We start from the raw sequence: 21,691 nt of genomic DNA on the forward strand, positions 1-21,691 counted from the left end.
CTCCATAACTCAACAAACCTAATTAGTGACGTCAACCCATACATGCTTAAATCACATATCTCGAAATTCATAACAAATATCTTTTGAATTTAAGCCATGGAGTTACCTATTTAGTTCAAATTCAACCTACCATAGTTTTGATAAAAATTCAAACGGCAATAAAAACCTGTTAACTACTAATTGAAATAGAATGCGATCTATCAACTACTAATTTAAAATTCAAAAGCGTTCTATGCCCTATCATACTCTATTATCCTTTCTAGCGTTCATCATCGTCCGTACAGAGAAGCTTTATGAAACGATTGGAAAATTATAAATAAAAAAAAATAGAAATAATAATAGCAACTAATCACATTTCTCCCCCAAACTCTCAATGACTCTTCCCCTAAAATACTCAATGAACTTCTCACAACACTTAATCATTCCGAGAAAGAAAAACACACACAAATACAAACAAAAATAAAAGATTTTCTCGGGAGAGAAAGCTTGAGCAGGAGAATGTCATTTGAAAATGTCAGTAAACACCATTTTCTTTTATGAATGATATTAATCTGTGCAATTATTTAGATATGAATTAGATATGAATTAGAAATATTATTAGATGAGAGTATTACAATTATTTAGATTTAAATTAAAAATTATTAGATGAACAAAAGGTTCCAATTAAAATCGGCCATAGACTGAGAAAGAGAGTCTTACAACATAGAGAGAAGTTAAATAGAAATTTGAGAAATTAATATAATTTGTACCTAGCGAATATAATATTATAACAAACAATGTTTTGATGGAATGATCTAAGATATTGACATATTTTTAATTTAAGTTTTATTATCCAACATAATTTAGAAACAATGAAAACATGAAATTCGATTTTTACTGAGACCGTTTTAGAGCCGTATTTCACATTGTTAGTTGAATTATTAATTAAAATATGAAATACTAACAAAAGGTAATGAACAGTGCGATAGGAAGCGAACCCTGGTAACCCTTGGATAATCTCTCGATGAACGGGAGCTTATGTTAATTAAATTAGGGAGTACTCCGGCTAAGGTCAACCAAGTAAGTGGCATTACTATAGGATAGACTAAAAATTGTATGAGTTATGATGATGTATGAACTGTGTCGTATGATGCCGTATGTTAGTATGTGATGATATATGAGTTATGATGATGTATAAATTGTGTTGTACGATGCCATATGTTAGTATATGATGATGTATGAGTTGTGTCGTATGATGTCATATACTAGTATATGATGATGTATGAGTTATGATAATGTGTGAGTTATAATGCTTGATGATGTGCATCGTATATATATACTTCGACGAATGATGTACTTGATATGCTTGATGCACTTTATGGCAATATGATGAGTATAATGATTACGTGACGTTTACCAAAATATAATGATGTTTTCCACATTCAGCATGTTATATGATGATGAGTGTCATATTGCATCATGTCATATTGCATCATGTTGTTAAATCGACATAAGATACAAGCCTAAGAGCATGAAAATGATATTAATATAAATATCCACGAGTATGTGTTAGCTAGAGTAACAAAGAGATGAGACTAGAGAGTTGTGTCAGAAGAGACATTATGATGGATTTAGAGGGACCTCATACATATTGTATGTTCATAAGCATAGAGTTACTTCCCCTAGAGATGATGAGTGCCGGCGTGCACAGTATGATAATGAGTGCGAATGCGCACAGATGATGGTGTTCATGAGGCGCATGACACTATGGGGTTCTGCTGACCTCTGGTCGTCGGTACAGATTAGCTTGACAAGAGGGTCCAGTGGGTGTGCGAGCGTCCTGGGAATTCACACTCGCACGTGTGAGTCGTGCGTACTACACATCCAATTTGTCCGAGACTAGAGGCCACCCTTATGATGTTAGAGATAGGTCCCTAAATCATGATTGCATGTGTTTGCATTTGCATGACCCCCTATAGTGGTGCCACTTACGGAGTATTCTTCAAAATACTCCAACCGTATGCCATATCATTTTTCAGGTAAAGGAAAGGCGCACTTGTAAGGAGGATGACAGCATCGTGAGTAAAGACTGTGGTACGTGCATAGGGTATATTTATATTTAAATTTCTAGGTTTAGGTTAAAATAAGTTGTTATGCATTCCATTGTTTTAAATTATTTTGTATTATCTAAATTTTAGTATTTCGTATTTAAACATGTAAGACCATGACTGTGTTTTTCAGAGAAGTTGTTTTAAGCATTTTTCGAATTTTACGTTATAAATGATGTTCATGTAAGAGTTATATTTCCGCATTATAGATGAGTATGAGACGTATGTAGCGACTCTGAGTATGTGAAAATTTAGGGTCGTCTCACTTTACCTTTACCTGAAAATTTAAAAGAGTACACGTGGCTTGCGTATTTTACGAAATACTCAGTAAGTTACCCCACTGTTGGAGTTAGATATGTAATCACTTACAATACATGAATGAGACCGCTCTTCTGAGTTCGAGGCAAGGTTGGGTGTATGATACTTCTCCACACACAGCCCAAATACGTGCACATGGACCCACCGGGCGGGCTAGTATATGTACTCCCTGGGTCTGACTTGGTTAGACCAACATATTACACATCATCGGACGCCGCAGAAAAGGAAAGACCTACATGATATCATGTAAATATCGAACGTACACATCTGTACTAATATAACATAATGGGAAAGTATCTTGATGCACATGACATACATATATGCATGAGGTCCCATATTTTTCATTCATAACATAACATTTATTTTATTTCCTCTCTTTTCTACATGTACACATGGTAAACAAAGTAAATCCATCACTTAACTTTACTTATAGGACATTACATTCCATACATGACATTTCAGTTCCTTCGTAATATAGGGTAACGGATTTAACCTGTATACATCACATATATCACGTGACCATACAAAGAACATATAAGCAACACATAATATAAGTATTACACTTTTAATATGGTATATGTAAGAACCACAGGTATGCACCTTCACATATCAATCAATTAACTATCTCCAATCGTAAGGTCACTTGCTTGTTTGACCTTGGCCGAAGTCACTAACAATTTGGTAGTCGTCTCGAAACTATATTCCAACATCTAATTCTCACCTATAACAATTCATATGACATATTTTCGGGCCTAATAATAACTTAACCTAGCTAAACATGATGATTAATTCCAATATAGCCCTAAAGCTAATTAAGCTTGGGTAAATAAGAATTTTACTGACCTCAAATGTCAAAAATGGCTATATTGAGCCGTCTAAGCCAAGAAGCCGAGCCGGAGCAAGCTGTCGCGCGAGCTGAATGCTAGCTGCTTACGAATCATGGCTGAGTTAGGGCACGCGTTGGTCATGTGGTGAGTAGAGAGAGTGCGCGGGTCAGAACCGGGTCGGGCGTGGGTGTCGGATCGTGGCACGGGTCAACCTTCCCACGTGTGTTTGGGCTTGGGCTGCGAGTGACGATGTTAAGGCGATGGCATGGGCTACGGACCATCTGGGTAATTGAAAAGGGTTGGGCCATTGGGCCGAGACATCTGGATTGGAGATTGCAAGCGGGTCGGATCTGAACCCAGATCCGAGACGTTCCTTCTTCCTCACCCGAAATCGCAGAGCGAAACCCTAGATTATTCTCGTTTGATTCCGACGAGATCTCTGGTGATTCCAATGTCGTTTCTTCACATTTCCACTGCAGTTCGTCCTCTGGAGGTTTGTACAACAATTAGGGCGCTACAACTCGTGCAATTTACGTGTTGACCCAGGTCAGTATGTTTCCAGTAGACCTTGCATTCCAAAATCGTTAGCGATCAAAGGTTTAGACCTGTGTACACCTAGAGATTGGTTTTCCCTGAAGAGCTAACCTTGAACATCTTGAAAACGAGAGATGAAATTTAAACCGCCTCGATGCCCTAGAGACTTAGAAACCCACTAGAACAATTCTGGAGAAAAATAAAGGTAGCCTATAGGCCGATAACAGTCGGTACTGTGTTTGTAGAGCTTCCACCTCCCTTTCTGCTGTGGTATGATATCGTCGAGCTAGGTGTGAGGCCAGTTAGGGACGTGTGACTTGACAGAGAGTTTGGTTAAATTACCTTGCGCGATGGATCCGTCTTGCGAGACGACGTTGATCATGCGGATAGTCAACAGAGCTAGCATAGACAGAGGTAGTGTCCCCGACCTTGGGCGACTACATGGACTGTGGGATGGGTTCGCTACATGCCTCCCATGAATGACAAGAAGAAAATTCAAATAAAAGAAGCAATTGCCTTGAGTATTTTAAGAAATACTCCGTAAGTGACCCACTATTGGGAGTTAAATGTAATAACATGCGAATGCAACGATGGACCTATTATATAAGTATATTTTTCCTATGACACTATTCTAATGGGCAGCTTGGATGTGTACCATATACTCTACACACAGCCCATACATGCGGCTATAGGCTCACAAGACAATTCGCACACCACTGGCCCCTTTTCTTGTCAGACGAGCCTTCTCTAGTAGCTCTCCTTCTCCCGACACCCATTAGAATTAGTAACCGTCACGGCAACATTATGTAAAACATAATGATACTTTGCCGCCTAGTGGATGTACGCGTCCGTACCCTTGTGATGGAATAGAGGTATCCCCCAATGCATGAGCACACATAATGCATGAGGTCCCAACATTTTTCTGTTTTCATTATCATTTAATACAACTCCGCTAGCATTACATATCATATCGTTTTTCATATCGTGTTCAGATATCATTCATCATTCATATCGTATCGTTTTTCATTCTTCAGTTCTCATATCATACATAATTCTAATGGGGTTATATTTCATGCCATTTATCGTGATTTCATGTCATTCATATCATGTTGTATACATACAATTTAAAAGACATAACATAACGTCCTATGCTTTTAACATAACATTTCATCATATACATACCATATCATAACATATTGCATCACAATGTATCATATCATAAACATGTCAACCATAACATATTTCATATCATATGACTAACACAGATATATATATATAATGGATATAGGCATACGTTAACCCATTTAATAATATCAGCACAATTTATGAGAACCTATTTTAGTATATAACCGACCCAATTTTTGAAGACCTAAAACGGTGTGAATAACTATAACACAAAATAATTTTTGTTCAATCCGACTAAAATTTGACTCGAGTTTGGAGTAAAATAAATAGAAAACGTAACGTAAAAAAACTATTATAATCATAGATGGTATTTGATTTTATCTCTTAGGTGGAACAATTTATAGTTATGGAGCGAGCTGAATTGACTTGGCACAACCCATACGATTTAGGTATGAATTGACTTTCTTTGGTGACTGCTGACAGCGACGTCGTTTAGGAAGGAAAAATAAAGGAAGGCATGGCGTGACCTTACCTGAAATTAAATAAGACCATGAGGGGTAAAATGGTAATAAAAGTCTTTGTTACGAGGGCAAGATTGGAATAAAAAGCGACATTTACCTCTTCCAGGATCTTCTTCTCCTCCTCCCGTTCTGAGGTCTCTCTGCGGATTACGGGGAAGAAGTACGTCATCGGCTCCAACGACATTTCAGCTGCTTGACTTCGGCCACTCGCGGTGGACATTCGGGTCCTGGTTTACACGGTTACGTAGCAATGGAGATTGCGCCGGTGGCCGTGCCTTCGATCGATGGAGATGCTGCTCATGATGCGGCCTCTGTTGATGCAGTTCAAGCATCGGTGTCAGGGAACGAAGCGAACTTGTCCACGGCTTTTCCTGGACCCAAGTATGACGACGATGAAGAGGAAGAGGACGTCTGCCGGATCTGTAGGAACCCTAAAGATGCGGATAACCCGCTAAGTTATCCCTGCGCTTGCAGCGGCAGTATCAAGTTTGTTCACCAGGACTGTCTCCTTCAATGGCTAAGTCACAGCAACGCCCGTCAGTGCGAGGTTCATTTTCTTTTCTTGCCTATTTAGTTCTTTAATTAAGCAGCGTTTCTTGGGCGAGGTTAGGGACGTTTTTGTATTGTATTTGTGGAGAAACTATTGGAATTTCTTGTTTAGATAGGGGCATTGGAGATGCACTAGCAATTAACCGAACCAACATGGAAATGATTTAGGCCCATGAAAATTCTTGTCTAGGAAGGGGCATTGGAGATGCACTAGCAATTAACCAAACCTACATGGATATGATTTAGGCCCATGGAAATCTTACTCGAGTCCCTAAAGAAAGTTATTTCATTGTGGGTGTAAGAGATTTCTGAACTGGTGCAATTTTATGACAGTTCGTTGAAATGTCTAGAAAGGAATTCCTTTCTGTGTCTGGATGGATATATATTTTTTAGTTCTCCCAAAAGATTAAAAAATTTGTGCCCTTTTTATAGTTCATTTTCTGGGGAAATATGTTCGTAATATTCTCTTCACTTGGAGTTATGAAAAGAAGACATTTGGAACCTTGGTTGTTAATGTCTTGTGATGGTATGGTGTGTAGAACTGCTAGGGTACATGAGATGTACGATTCCGTAAGTACTCATGTTCCTTAAGGGGTCAGCTGACTTTTAAGTCAAAATCATTTGTTGTTTGCATCTTTAGTATTAACATCAAGAATCATATCAATTGTTGTTCTTGGTTTATATATTCCAAGAAGAAATTTGATAATTGCCTTTGTCATGCCAATTTACATATATTTTCACGTGTGGCAGGTTTGCAAACATGCATTTTCCTTCTCCCCTGTTTATGCCGAGAATGCTCCATCAAGGCTTCCTTTTCAGGAATTTATTTTTGGAATAGCAATGAAAGCTTGCCATGTCTTGCAATTCTTTTTACGCCTCAGTTTTGTGCTCTCTGTTTGGCTCCTCATCATACCTTTCATTACATTTTGGATATGGCGGTTGGCTTTCGTGAGGAGTTTTGGGGAAGCCCAGAGATTATTCTTGAGTCATTTGTCTGCTACCGTTGTTCTTACTGATTGTCTTCATGGCTTCCTGCTTTCAGCTAGCATTGTATTTATATTTCTTGGAGCTACCTCCTTGAGAGATTACTTCAGGCATTTACGGGAGCTTGGAGGTCAGGATGGTGAGCGAGAAGATGATGCTGATAGAAATGGTGCTCGTGCTTTCAGAAGACCTCCTGGACAAGCTAATAGAAATTTTGCTGGTGATGCAATTGGTGAAGATGCTGGTGGAGCCCCGGTACTTGGTGGGGCAGGTCAAATGATTAGGAGGAATGCAGAAAATGTTGCTGCTCGGTTGGAAATGCAGGCTGCTCGTCTTGAGGCTCATGTTGAACAGATGTTTGATGTGGAAGATGCTGATGGTGCGGAAGATGTTCCCTTTGATGAGCTGGTTGGCATGCAGGGGCCTGTGTTTCATTTAGTTGAAAATGCATTCACAGTTGAGTGTGCTGCACATCTTTTTTTAGATAATTGCTCCAATGAAAGTTTACCGTTTAAATATTGTTTCATGTGTATATTTGTTCTTGAGTCATGTAAACTGCATGCATATAAATTGGCTTTTTGGGATGATATCTTGGCCTCCTTCATTCACCATGTTGTTGCTGGTATAACTTAAAATATCATTCAATTCTCATATTTTTCCATCGAATAAAGAATTAAGCATTACCTTGTAGTAATGTCTAATTGGTTCCAATGTTTTGCAGGTTTTGGCCAGCAATATGATATTTCTTGGTGTTGTTATCTTTGTGCCCTTTACGCTAGGTCGGATCATACTTCATTATGTATCATGGATTTTCTCTTCAGCCAGTGGTCCAGTTTTCTCGACAATGATGCCACTTACAGAGTCAGCTCTCTCCTTGGCCAATATTACATTGAAAAATGCATTGACAGCTGTTGCAAATTTGACATCAGATGGTAAAGAAAGTGGTCTACTCGATCAGGTTGCAGAAATGTTTAAAGTCAACTCCACTACACTAAACAATGGCACAAACAACATAACTGCTCCACTGTCGGTGGATGTTTTGAAAGGGTTAGCTACTGCATCGAGGCTTTCTGATGTTACAACTCTTGCTGTAGGCTACATATTTATATTTTCGTTAGTTTTCTTCTATCTTGGCACTGTTGCTTTGATTCGATACACACGGGGTGAGCCTTTGACAATGGGGAGGTTGTATGGCATCACATCTGTAGCCGAGGCCATCCCTTCTCTCCTTAGGCAGTTCATGGCTGCGATGAGGCATTTGATGACAATGGTTAAGGTTGCTTTCCTTCTGGTCATAGAACTTGGGGTATTCCCCTTGATGTGTGGCTGGTGGCTTGACGTTTGTACTGTAAAGATGTTTGGCAAGTCAATGGCTCAGCGTGTTCAGTTCTTTTCCGTTTCTCCTCTAGCAAGCTCATTGGTTCACTGGGCTGTTGGCATTGTGTATATGCTACAAATAAGTATATTTGTCAGCCTTCTTCGTGGGGTACATATCCTGACTAATTTTGGTTAAATTTGTTTATCAATGATAGCTATGCCAGTTACTCATGTGTTGTCAACAATTTTATAGGTTTTGCGCAGTGGAGTTTTGTACTTCCTTCGTGATCCTGCAGATCCGAACTATAATCCTTTCCGAGATCTAATTGATGATCCTATGCACAAGCATGCTCGCCGTGTTCTACTATCTGTTGCAGTGTATGGAAGTTTAATTGTAATGCTGGTATTTTTACCTGTCAAACTTGCTATGAGGATGGTGCCCTCCATTTTTCCTCTTGATATATCGTAAGATTTCTTAATACTCGAGCAGCGCTTATTTGTGATTGCTGCAGCCTAACTTTGAACTTGGAATTTTTTGGCAATGTTTTTATTTTCTTGACCATTTTTGTGGCAGGGTATCGGACCCCTTCACAGAGATTCCAGCTGACATGCTTCTCTTTCAAATCTGCATTCCTTTTGCTATAGAACATTTTAAATTGAGAACAACAATCAAATCCCTTCTCCGCTGCTGGTTTACTGTAGTTGGTTGGGCCCTTGGATTGACAGATTATTTACTTCCCAGAACTGAAGAAAATGTTGGCCAGGAAAATGGGAATGGAGAGCCTGGGTTGCAAGATCTGCAAGTGATACATCATCTAGGTGGTCCGGATCAGGCTCTGGTGGCTCGTGCTGCAGCTAACGAGCCGAACCAAGTCGGTCCTGCATCTGGGAACTTGACTAACGAGGAGTACGATAATGAAGAGCAGTCTGATTCAGAGTAAGTTCCAATTCTTTCCTCCAAGCATGAACATCATTATTGTAGGAGAGTTGGGCACTGCAACTGCAGTCTTTTTCCTCTTTCTCATTTGTTTGGCATGAACTTCTCTTTTCTACTTAAAAACCTCGGTGAAGCCATTGTCAATTTTTAATTTACATCTTTTGAATAATTTCTATGGGGTTGGGTTTTGTATGCTGTTTTGCCTATTTAGTATATTATCTCATCATATGGGCTAATTCAGGCATGCTTAAACTTCTAATCTGTATTTACTTCAATTTTAGGAGGTATAGCTTTGCTCTCCGCATTGTCCTTTTGTTGGTTGTGGCATGGATGACTCTTCTTCTCTTCAACTCCGCACTGATAGTGGTACCAACTTCACTTGGACGGGCGCTCTTCAATGCTATTCCGCTTCTTCCCATCACACATGGTATCAAGTGTAATGGTGCGACTACTACAGAAATCACTTTCCACTATGTTTTTTTCTTGAACTCTTTCGGCAAATGCTAATTTGTTGTATATTTATTCTTTCCCACAGATATGTATGCTTTTGTCATCGGGAGCTACGTTATCTGGACAGTCATAGCTGGTGCTAGATATACCATTGAATATGTCAGAGCAAGGAGAGTGACAGTTCTGTTGAGCCAGATATGGAAATGGTTTGCCATTGTCGTCAAGAGTTCTGCACTACTATCAATATGGGTAAGAATGGCTGTAAAAAATGGACCTGAAAAAGAGGGAAACCTTACTTTCATATCAGTTTTGGGGGATTTCTTGATTCCATGATCTGACATATAGTTTTGGTTTCCAGATCTTTCTCATTCCAGTTCTGATTGGTTTGTTATTTGAGCTTCTGGTCATTGTGCCTATGCGAGTTCCAGTGGATGAAAACCCAGTTTTCCTCTTGTACCAGGACTGGGCATTGGGCTTAATTTTTCTTAAGATCTGGACTAGACTGGTGAGCGGGAATCAAAATTTGTAACCTACAATTCCACTTTCCTTTTGTGTTTGATATCAAAACTTATTATAAAGATCTACCTTCATTTGAGCAGGTAATGTTAGATCATATGATACCACTGGTGGATGACAGTTGGAGAGTAAAGTTCGAACGAGTAAGAGAAGATGGCTTCTCCAGGCTTCAAGGACTCTGGGTTTTGCGGGAAATAGTCGTGCCAATTATAATGAAGCTACTGACAGCATTATGCGTACCTTACGTTCTAGCTAGAGGAGTATTTCCCGTGTTCGGGTACCCGCTGATCGTCAACTCGGCTGTTTATCGATTTGCTTGGATTGGATGCCTTTGTGTTAGCATGTTGTATTTCTGTGCTAAGAGATTTCATGTTTGGTTCTCCAACCTTCATAACTCCATTCGCGACGATCGTTATCTCATCGGTCGTCGACTCCATAACTTCGGTGAAGAAACTAGAGAAAAGCCGAGTGATGCAGCAGGGACTTCATCATCTAAGACGCAAAATGCTGGCCTTGCAGTGGGCGGTGAAGGATTGCGGCTGAGACGAGTTGGTAACTGAAATGATATGTATATTTATTTTCAATGATTGGCTGTGTTAGATGGTTTTGAGGCCCCGAAGTGGGGTATAGTCAGTTTTTTGATAATGTGCATATGCTGTCTGTTTAACATCGTAGCTAGAAAGTGAATGAATGGAAATGTATGGATCTTATGTCTATAAAGTTTCAAATACAGGGCACTTCTGAAGCTCGTGTAAGCAGTCTATATATTGCAGGTTGAGACTAAATGAGAAAAAAGGTCCAGGGAGATAAGCGGTCTCTTTCTATCCATTTTCCTATTCATTAGAAAGATTGGCTGTGATTGGTGAAACCAAAAACTAAGATTTCTTTTTTTTTTTTTTTTTTACTAAGTTGGGAAGTGAGGTCCACTTAAAAAGGGAGGTTTCTCATTATTTTGGCTAATTCGACTTGGTCCAATACACTTTTTTTCATTTGCTAGTTAAATAAATTTTAGAATCTTGTTGATAACAGGAGATTTGTGATTATGCGCATTCGCTCTCTAACAATAAGTGAGTTAAGTATGCCATTCGCTCTCTAACAATAAGTGAGTTAAGTATGCGCATTCGCTCTCTAACAATAAGTGAGTTAAGTATGCGCATTCGTTCTCCAATAATAAGTGAGTTAAGTCAATTCATTCTTGTGTCTCCTACGGTCAAGCAACTATGCTTGAGCCTAGTTAAGTCAATTCATTCTTGTGTCTCCTACGGTCAAGCAACTATGCTTGAGCCTCTAGCCTCGGTTCAAAAAGAAAGTTTTAGAAATTGGGGACAGAAAGATTTCGAAAAAAGATTTCGAAATTTGTGTTACATGTAATGCAAGCAAAAAAAAGGAACAGCGGCTTAAGCATATAACTATTAGGTAGGGAGGGAAGCATAATTGATTTTACTTAGTTTAAATTTTTATAAGTAATTAAAATTAGCTAATTTAAATTATTAGGAGTGGTAGTACTAATTTATGGTGGTTACCATTAGTCTATATTAAAATTAAGTGAGTGTCAACTCCCATGCTATAGTGTGATGTCCCACATTAGTGGGGGAGGAGAACAAATCACAATTTATAGGAGTGTGGAAACCTCCCTTAGTAGACGCGTTTTAAAGCCTTGAGGGGAAGCTCGAAATGAAAAGCCCAAAGAGGACAATATCTGCTAGCGGTGGGCCTGGGTCGTTACAAATGGTATCAAAGTCAGACATCGGACGATGTGCTAGTCTTCTCGCTGTTCCCCGAAGGGGGGTAGACACGAAGCGGTGTGCCAGTAAGGACGCTGGCCCCAAAGGGGGTAGATTTAAGGGCGGTCCCACATCGATTGGAGAAAGAAAAGAGTGCCAGCAAGAACGCTGGGCCCCGAAGGGGAGTGGAGTCCACATCGATTGGAGAAAGGAAAGAGTGCCAGCGAGGACGCTGGCCCCGAAGGGGGGTGGATTGTGATGTCCCACATTGGTTAGGGAGGAGAATAAATCACATTTATAAGGGTGTGGATGCCCAGAGAAGACAATATTTGCTAGCGGTACGCCTGGGTCGTTACATATAGTAACTCTACTTCTAACTCCTATAATTACTACTATAAATTTGAGCTCCCATGAGACATCAGAGCTCCCATGAGACATCAAAGAGCATTAAGTAGCACTAACAAGCATCAAAAAGTTGTAGTAGCTCCAACCATTAATAGTAAAGAAATTATTCAACAAATCATTTGTTATTTTTTAAAAGTATGAAGACTAAATTATTGAAAAATTTTAAACAAATATTACCTATTTTTAAAAACATTGCAATCATAAAGAGAGAATTTAGACATTCAATAGAATTCATAAAAGGTAAACTTTCAAGACGCATTTTTAGTGTTAATGATAGCAAAATGCATCATAACAAAACTTAGAATAGGTTCCCACAAACATCGCCAGAAGTAGAAATCACTCGGTTCGAACCAAAGTAGTTGATAAACTTTAAGGTACCAAACAAAATAGAAGCATCAAGTAAAAAGGATCATGAAAAGCAGGCGGGGGGGCAAAGCAGCAGCAGGCAGCATTCAGATTAGGCAGCATTCAGATTAGGCATCAAGGTTGTCACTCAGGGACAGTGAAGCCAATTGATCAGCTGCTGCATTGCCTGTCTGCTGACCCACAGTTCTCAAAACCTCCATAGCCTCCGCCACCTTGGCTTTCAGAGCCTCCGGCGACTCGAGCAAGTGCAGAACCTCAGTTTGGTCCATTTCCAGTAGCATTCCGGTCACCTTTGCTGCATTATCAACCTCTAGCTGTTCCACGAGTGGATACAGATTTTCCCCCAGCATCTGAAACAACCATACAAGTTATATGAATATCAGCAGGCTTGGAATCATTTCCTAGTTTCTATGTTCATGCATTTTGCAGTGTGAGTAAACGCAAACCCAAATAACCACACGGATAAATTAGAAGCATCGTAAACTCTACCGTTCGTTGATGGTCTGGAGCTGCGTTTGCGAGGGCAGAAGCCAAAGCACCAACAGGAATTGGTTGAGGGTGAACAGTATCCCGTGGAGGCATACCACCCATCTCGTATGGAACAGAGAACATACCTCCAGCAACTCCAGGCATGGGAAGATCAGGCATTCCACGTCCAGGAGGATAACGGTACACACGTCCTCGTGGGAGCATCTTTCGGGTAAACAAACATATACCATTAGTGTGTCAACTAGAAATATCAATCATAGTCATGGGTAAACAAACAAGAAGGCAGAAAAAACAATAGAAACCTGCTGCTGCATCATTGGACCGGGCTGCTGGGTTTGCTGAATGGCACCAGCACGTCTGCCACCAGATCTTTGCCCTTGCTGGCCCGGCTGAACCATTGGTACAAAGAAATTTGGCATGGGACCTCCACCAGGCCTCATTCCAGGCATGAGTTGCTGCTGATAACCAAAGCCAGGCTGCAAGAATTCATAATATGGTTTAAATGCAGTCACAATTTACAACCCCTTCCGTGAAGAACAAGAGATGTCGAAAAGAACAGAAAATCATTTTATATGCAAACCACAACGATCCAGGTTACCTTTTCCGAAGAGAAAAAGAAAGAAGTTACCTGTGAGGAAATAATAGCAGGCGGAGCTTGTCCATAGAATATTTGTTGTCCGATACCCGGAGCACCTGGAGGATACATTGGCATGCCACGAGGTGCAACTGAAGATGCCATTGCCATTGGCTGCAATTGGGAAAACTGTGCCTGAGATGCACATATACAAAGTACAGTCAATGTCAAACAAAAGAGGAAGTGGATAAACAAATATTAGCTGACATTTTAATATTGGAAAACGAGAAAGAACGGTAGCATCCACGCTTCAAAACATAATAATTAGTACAAACATACCTGCAACCTCGCTCTTCTATCTTCCTTCCTCTGCGCAAGTGCAACATAGAGAGGTTTGCTCACAATTATTCTTCCATTCATCTCTCCAAGCTATCAGGTGACAGAAATAGATAATAAAAATCTTGTAGCTAATTAACCGTAATACGACAGTCAGCCGAATAACAAGCATCGTCTAAACAATATTCTTGTGCACAATAATGTAACTCACAGCTCTAGCAGCTTCTTCAGGAGTTGAGAATGCAACAAATCCAGAACCTCTGCTCATTCCGTTAGGGTCTCGCATAACCTACAGGCATGTAAAGTGTTAAATCATCTGTTAATAATCAACTGGAGAGTGTAAGATCACAAAACATATATAGTCCTTCCAACCTTGTATGAGGTAATGGTTCCAAACGCAGAGAATAACTCCTTCAGTTTATCATCGTCAATGCTATCATCTAAATTCTTAACATATAGGTTTGTACCTTGATACTTGTCAGCAGCTTCTTTTACACTCTGCTCAAACCGATTTTTCAATTCAACTTCCCTTTCAGATTTCTTCTGGGCTTTTCCAACATACCACTCTTTCCCATCAACCTTCTTTCCATTAAGTGCTTCAACAGACCTCGCAGCATCGTCTGCATTCTCAAAGTTTACAAAGCCAAAGCATTTGGATTTTCCATCCCCATCCCTCATCACCACAACACTGGTTATTGGTCCAAACTCCTCAAACATATTCTGTAAATCTTCATCAGATGTAGTTTCCGACATATTCTTAACAAAAACATTATTAAACTTTGTTTTCTCACTGACACTTTCTCGTTCTTGCTTGCGAACGAAAGGTCCCACAAACACCTGCTTGTCATTTAGCAGCATTCCATTCAACTTCTCTATGGCTTTTAAGGCAGCCTCCTCCTTATCAAATTGCACAAAGCCAAAGCCTTTAGACTGCCCGGATGCATCCGTAGCAACCTTGCAGGATAAAATGCTTCCAAATGCAGAAAATGTATCATGCAACGCTTTGTGATCAATTGTCTTGTCCAAATTCTACCGTTTAAGAGCAGCATTAAGTCAAAACATCCGGCAATAAAGCCAAAGAGACAAGGAAAACAAAGCTCTAGCTACAAAAGCACTTACCTTGATAAAAATATTTCCAGACCCACTTTTCCGCATGCTAGGGTCACGATGAGAAAACATAACCCTTATAGGATTTCCATTCAAAGGGGTGAAGTTTAGCGCATCTAATGCCCTTGTTGCTGTCATGAAGTCCGGGAAAAAGATATAATCAAACAATTCTTCAGACGATAGATAACAAAATCAAGCAAAATTTGATGGCATGATAGCATTGATCAAACCACAAACAGGTAAACTTATATTCCTTCTGCAACCAGCATTCCCATCAACATATCACGATAACTTAAGAACGGCTCAAATTAAAATCCGCGGAGAGGTGAAGAAAACAAAATGATCAGGCATCGCATTTCTTAATAACTACAAGAATCCTACAGCATCAAGAATATAAAATGAAAAATCACCACCAACAGACACAATATGGAGCTGATTCCTCATATGTGAATGAAATTAAGACATCAACCAAGCCAACAAAAACAAATATGCATAGTTTTTCCAAAAATGAAGCAATAAGATGTCCTAATTCCTAGAATGTGAAGGGGCCTGCACAAAAAATCTCAATGATTACAGAAAAAACTCCAGCAAAGACCCAATATAGCGACATATATATTTGGAGGACCTAAAATGAACACAAATTAAGCCCTAAAGATTAAAAGGCAGGCATAGACTAACCATCCACAGGGCTGCTGTAATTGACATAGCCATAACCAAGCGATCGGCGGGTCGTCAAATCCCTGCAAACCCTAACAGAAACAACCTGCCCCACCTGATTAAAAAGATCATAGAGCTGCGAATCGGTGACATTGACGTCAAGATCTCCAACATACAACGACGTCGTGACATGCTGTCCATTGGCCGCTGGATCGGCACCGGGAACTTGAGGTGGAGATGGAACCTGAGCCATTGTGAGAAAACTCGGTGTCGTTTGGATGCTTTTCTTTTCTGTTTTCAAGTTTTTAAAATTTTTTTGATCTTTGACTCGCTTCCCTCTCCTCTATTATTCAGAATCGGAAAATATAAGGACGGCGGAGGATAATCCTACAGGACGACGAAATGAAATGGATAGTAAGAACGACGACGACGAAGAACAAGAATGGTGTGTGTGTTTTTTTTCTTTTACGAATTTGGGTAGAAAACCTAACAACAAAAGTTTAGTTTTTTTTTTGGGGATTTGTTGTGCAGGCGAAATAATAGTGGAGGAGAGGGAAGGATAAAGAAGGGATAGATGGTCGGAGTCCGAGATCCGACGGCGGAGATGAAGACGGAGATTGTTTCAGAGGGATGAATTGGAGGGCAGCTGAAACTGCACTGAAGAAAGAAAAAAAGGGTTTTCCATGGTTGTGGGACTTATATATGTCGCTTGGATTTTGGTAAAAACCCTAAATCGGACATCAGATTCCACCGTGGATAATCACGGTTTTTTTTTTTTAATTTTATTTATTTATTATTTTTATTTTCAATGGATGAGAGGCTTTAAATGTAAATTCCTTTTTTTTGATAAGGTACCTCCTTCGATCGCTTTTTTTTCTTTTTTATTTTAGGTGGGTTCTCGTAAATTCATATTAAGAACGTACCTGAATTGGATTGAGTCGGGTTAGAGATTTTTATTTGATATTAAACTGTGAAAGATTCATGTACTTAGATAATAATTGAATAGATACGAGAGTTACGTTCATCTGCTAGATACATGTTTAAAATTATTTACTACTAAAAAAAACTTATATACGTTTAATTTTTTATTAAATTTAAAGGAATCTGTCTATATCCAAGCCTGAGGTTCGAAATCCGAGCCAGCCTAAGTCTCAATGGACTGCAAACCCGAACCTTTAACCCATGTCCGAACCAAGTAGGTTTGGAACCAACTGGTAAGCAACCCAGATCCAACTCTAGTCGGCCCATGGACGTCGCAGCCTAGCCATCTTCGTCGCGGGTTGATCCAGCAAGTGTCTGGCCCACTAGCGCGTCCTTTGGCCCAGTAGGCGCCCAACCCAGCAGCCTCACAACCCGCGTGCTGGACCCGACGGTAGCCCGACCCAGACGTGACCCGCGCGCATGTCCTGACCGCGTGATACGTGTGTGTACCCGCACAACCGTGGTATTTGACAGCTTGTTGACAAATGCTACCTCGACGAGCCAGGCCCAAGAGGTATGCAAGCCCTCCTTGCTGGTCCATATGCATGTGCATGGGGACGAGGATAGAGAGCTAGGAATTATGAGGGTGACTTCATCTTCATCATAATTCGAGTGAATTATGAACTCCTATTTACGAGCGTTTGTCATTAATTCAACCTGGCTACCATTTTGAGAACGTGAGCAAATAGGAAGCTTGGAATATAATCTTACCATATGAAATTAGTTTGAGTTTAGATAAATAGAGATGCCCATTTAAACCATTACGTTAGGAAACTACGAAAAATGAGACGGGAGTAGGGAGAGATCTCTTTCCATTAGCGGATCTTTATCATGGTCTCTACCCTACCCTACCCTACCCTATATATATAGGCTATACAAGTTTAGCTTGAAAAAATCGACTCGACCCTATATATATAGGGAGAGATGAAATTCCAAACCAACTCGACCGTTTTATTTAGGGTATATAAGTAGAATTGAATTAAATTAAAAAAATCTTTTAAACCAATTTAAATATTTATTTCGATTTTAAATTTTTAATTTTGACTAATAAAAAAGAAAATTCTCCCCTTCTAGAGTCGCTTATGAATTAGTTGTCATTTGCTCACATTGAAATTGCTTTATTCTTATTTATTAATTTTCACATTACATGATAGCGATCGCACGTTTGGATTCAATCGAAATTCAATTAAAATAATCTAATAAATTCCAATTTATTTATATCAATTAAAATATATATCATCAACTAAAACATATATATATATACTATTATTTTTATAAAAAAAATATTATCTAAATTATTTTTAAAAATTATGAGATATATTTTGTTTGGAAGAATTTAATTAATTGGAATGATTTTTCTTCTCATAAAAAACAAGGGAGAGAAGCGTGTGGGCCAAAACTCCGTAACGCGCGCGTGAGAAGTCAAACAACAACTGCTACAGACGACGACGACGACGTGGCATAATCCAGATCGTTGATATTAAGCTCATAAGAAAGCAAATTAGGATCAGAATTCCATCCCCAAACGGTCCCCACCATTTCCCCCCCCCCCCCCCCCNTCCAAAATTGAATTAAAAGATGGCCTCCTCCATTTCTACGCCCTCCTCTGTTCTTCCTAATTCACGATCAATGCAGCACAAGCAATCCCGGCCGGCCTTCACCGGCGGCGGATATATTTCATCGCCGTCGAGACGGTTTGGGCCTCCGACGGTGGGCATGGCAGTATCTAGCCGCGATGTGGGCAGTTCTGCGGCGGTATGACTGAATTGATGCTCTATGGTTTTAGGCGTTTGAATTAATAAACAGCGAATTGAATTAGTATGTTTTGTGTATGATTTTTCAGTATAGGGTTGGGGATTTTATGACCAAGAAGGGGAATCTGCAAGTCCTGAAGCCTTCTACCACTGTTCACCAAGGTATTTTCATTTTTATAATTCGGGTTAAATTATAGTTATGTCTTTATTTATTCTTCTACCCAATTTGTAACTCACCCGATGCGAGTCGTAGGTAAGCTTCCGACCCTTAAGTTTTTAGCTATATGTTTATATGTTTCTGTTTATTTTATTTCGACCCATTCTTAATATTTAAAACTCCAAATATTTAAGGGCTAAATTTGTAATTTAAATTTAAATTAAAATTTATCTTTATTAACCCACTCGATGCGAGTGGTAGGTAAGCTTCCGACCCTTACGTTTTTAGCTATATGTTTATTTTATTTCGACCCATTCTTAATATTTAAAATTTGAAATATTTAAGAGCTAAATTTGTAATTTAAACTAAAATTTAAATTTATTTTAATAAAGATAATGGAGGAAATATTGAAAATTTATTTTTAAAAGATATTTGGTTAAATTTATAAAATATTTTATGTATTTGAGTAGATTTTTAAAATCTTTTTCGATAGAAATTGTTAATATTTTATTTAAAAAATATTTTTAGTATTAGTATTTTTTTTTAGTTTATAAATAAATTTTTTTAAAAAAAATTATCTACAAAATTTTTAATTTTACTCTCATGAATAATTTTAAATTCAAAGTTTAAAAGTGTTTTTAAGATTTTAAAAAAGAGATATTTTGTAATTTAAAAATGAAATTAAGAGTATTAATGAAACACTCGAAAATTAAAGGGCATTTTTGAAAATTCTTTCAAAGTTGGATAATTTTTAAACAAAATATTAACAATTTTGAACGGTATTTTCTAGACAAAATGTAAAATTAATTTAGCCAATAACATTCGGTGTGTCATATTCGATGGAAATGAAATGACGTGTAAATGTAAAAGATTTCATATATATTTTTAACTAGTTGAACTATGCTATATTAATTGTGTGCGAAAAGAAATCATGCGAGCTACCCGATAATACGACCCTCCAAAAAAAAAAAAAAAAGCTAGAATTTAGTGAATAATTTGGTGTATAATTTATTGTATTTGTATTTGTATTTGAATGTGGGCATGAGTTGTAAAATAAAGTGTGTTTGAAACAGCCTTGGAGGTTCTAGTGGAGAAGAGTCTATCTGGATTTCTTGTAATTGACGACGACTGGAAACTGGTAAACTTCTTTTTACATAAAAAAAAATTAAGTTATAATGTAATGAATGAAGAATAATCTTAGTATTTGTTCTTAAAAATTCCATTACAGGTCGGTGTTGTCTCAGATTACGACTTACTAGCTCTACACGTAATTTCAGGTTGGTGTTTAATTTCATACCAATTCTTTTTCTATATTGTTCTAAACGGTATGATATTGTCCACTTCGAACCTAAACTCTCGTGACTTTCCAAAAGGAGTGCGCGTTGAGGAGATGAATATATTCCCAGACGTGAACAGTAGTTGGAAAGTAAGCTCACAAAATCTTCCTTCATTCTCCTTTCACTCATGTAAATTGTCATAAGATCCTACTGATTAGTCCTATTCTTTGGGACTTTAATTTCTTTCTATTGATATTTTTACGTTCAACCATGATTGTAAAGGCTATATAATGTCATGCTTAGAATTAATAGAAAAGCACTTGAGATCTAATTGTAGACAATGTATTTCTTGAGTGACATATTGGTGAGAGTCTTTGTAGTGTGATAGTGAGGAACTTCTTCTCTCCGAACCACGTAAATATCTTGGTGTCTCTTTGTGTAATTCCGTTTATTGGTGTTGTGAGTACATTTGTTCGGCTTTCGACCCACAACAAAAAAAAAACCTTAATATATATATATGGGCAGAGGTTCAAGGAGATGCAGAAGTTGTTGAGCAAGACCAATGGGGAAGTTGTAGCAGATTTGATGACGCCCGCTCCATTGGTTGTTCGTGAAGCTACGAACTTGGAAAGTGCTGCCAGGTGTGTGTTCCTAACATAATACATTCTAGTGTACGCGTCTGTACTCATCATCATCGTAAAACTGTAGGGTGTTGCTCGAAACAAAGCTCCATCGTTTGCCCGTGGTAGACTGCGATGGGAAGCTGGTAAGGCCAATATGTTTGCCTCTTACACTTGCTGTTCTTCATCCTTGAACGCTTGCCAAATAATGTTGTTTGTGTTGGTTTTTGGAAGGTGGGGGTTATCACAAGAGAAGACATAGTTAGAGCTGGGCTGCACATCAAGCGCACTCACCAGAGTTAATATGGCTGCAGCTTTTGTTAGAGATTATGCATTATTTTGCTATGTTTTTTTTGTGCCTATACCAATTTTGACTCTCATTCATTTACCCCATTTTCACACAATTTCGTTGAATATGATTTTGAGATCGTTTCGTGGTCTAGAGTTGTTCTATCTAGAGATGTTCATGGAGCACGGAATTGAACAGAGACGAAAAATGTAATAACTTCTTTGGCCCCATTTATTTAATGAGATCCTTACTCCCTCTCCATTCTCCGTATAAACTGGAAATCCCTTTCCATTCAGGATGGGTCCTCGCGGGACAAGTAAAATGGTCATTTCTAGTATCCTTGCGTAATAATAGAGATAATCGTGAGATTCTCAATTTATGGTGTTACCATAGTGTGATATCCCACATTGGTTGGGGAGAAAACGAAACACCCTTTACAATTGTGTGGAAACCTTTCTCTAGTGAACGCATTTTAAAGCCTTGAGGGAAAGTTACAAAAGGGAAGCCCAAAGAGAATAATATCTGCTTTTTCTGAGCACAAGCGTTTTAAAGCGTCGAGGGATAGCCCGAAAGAAAAAGCCCAAAGAGGGCAATATCTGTTAGCGGTGGGTTTGGGCCGTTACACATAGTCTGGTTAGTATGAATGTCATTATCACTCGCCTTGTATGATTAGAGTTACTGACATTTGACCTCAAAAAATGACTGATACAACTGAAAAGAAAAAATGACTGATACAACTGAAGAGATGAGAAAATTCATAGGCTCTAATAATTGTTCCCATAACTCACAA

The 21,691-nt window shown here is 38.8% G+C and overlaps 3 protein-coding genes across 4 annotated transcripts; 2 read left to right on the plus strand and 1 right to left on the minus strand.

The window, feature by feature from the left end:
- Positions 1 to 5,662: 5,662 nt before the first annotated feature.
- On the plus strand, positions 5,663 to 10,910 carry LOC111793095 (probable E3 ubiquitin ligase SUD1). The gene is made up of 9 exons (XM_023674825.1): positions 5,663 to 5,959; positions 6,712 to 7,401; positions 7,667 to 8,431; positions 8,516 to 8,727; positions 8,837 to 9,199; positions 9,481 to 9,641; positions 9,735 to 9,898; positions 10,008 to 10,154; positions 10,249 to 10,910. The coding sequence occupies exons 1-9, from the start codon at positions 5,663 to 5,665 to the stop codon at positions 10,723 to 10,725; spliced, it is 3,276 nt and encodes a 1,091-aa protein (XP_023530593.1). The 3' UTR covers positions 10,726 to 10,910.
- A 1,611-nt stretch (positions 10,911 to 12,521) lies between these two features.
- LOC111793012 (polyadenylate-binding protein 2) lies at positions 12,522 to 16,500 on the minus strand. The gene is made up of 9 exons (XM_023674676.1): positions 15,845 to 16,500; positions 15,179 to 15,297; positions 14,432 to 15,088; positions 14,271 to 14,348; positions 14,063 to 14,152; positions 13,778 to 13,918; positions 13,452 to 13,625; positions 13,150 to 13,353; positions 12,522 to 13,010 (listed from the first exon to the last, which is right to left on the minus strand). The coding sequence occupies exons 1-9, from the start codon at positions 16,074 to 16,076 to the stop codon at positions 12,768 to 12,770; spliced, it is 1,938 nt and encodes a 645-aa protein (XP_023530444.1). The 5' UTR covers positions 16,077 to 16,500; the 3' UTR covers positions 12,522 to 12,767.
- A 1,891-nt stretch (positions 16,501 to 18,391) lies between these two features.
- On the plus strand, positions 18,392 to 21,156 carry LOC111793818 (CBS domain-containing protein CBSX1, chloroplastic). Of its 2 annotated transcripts, none has more exons than XM_023675867.1 (8): positions 18,392 to 18,559; positions 18,648 to 18,720; positions 19,789 to 19,853; positions 19,944 to 19,992; positions 20,089 to 20,141; positions 20,518 to 20,633; positions 20,701 to 20,758; positions 20,847 to 21,156. In XM_023675867.1, exons 1-8 carry the CDS (start codon positions 18,434 to 18,436, stop codon positions 20,913 to 20,915), a joined length of 609 nt encoding a protein of 202 aa, XP_023531635.1. In that variant the 5' UTR covers positions 18,392 to 18,433; the 3' UTR covers positions 20,916 to 21,156. The 2 variants fall into 2 exon arrangements, with proteins under 2 accessions (XP_023531635.1, XP_023531636.1); XM_023675868.1 differs by having other exon boundaries at positions 20,092 to 20,141.
- Positions 21,157 to 21,691: the final 535 nt, after the last annotated feature.

The sequence above is a fragment of the Cucurbita pepo genome, chromosome LG04 (genome assembly GCF_002806865.2).
Source record: "Cucurbita pepo subsp. pepo cultivar mu-cu-16 chromosome LG04, ASM280686v2, whole genome shotgun sequence".
Lineage (NCBI taxonomy): Eukaryota > Viridiplantae > Streptophyta > Magnoliopsida > Cucurbitales > Cucurbitaceae > Cucurbita > Cucurbita pepo.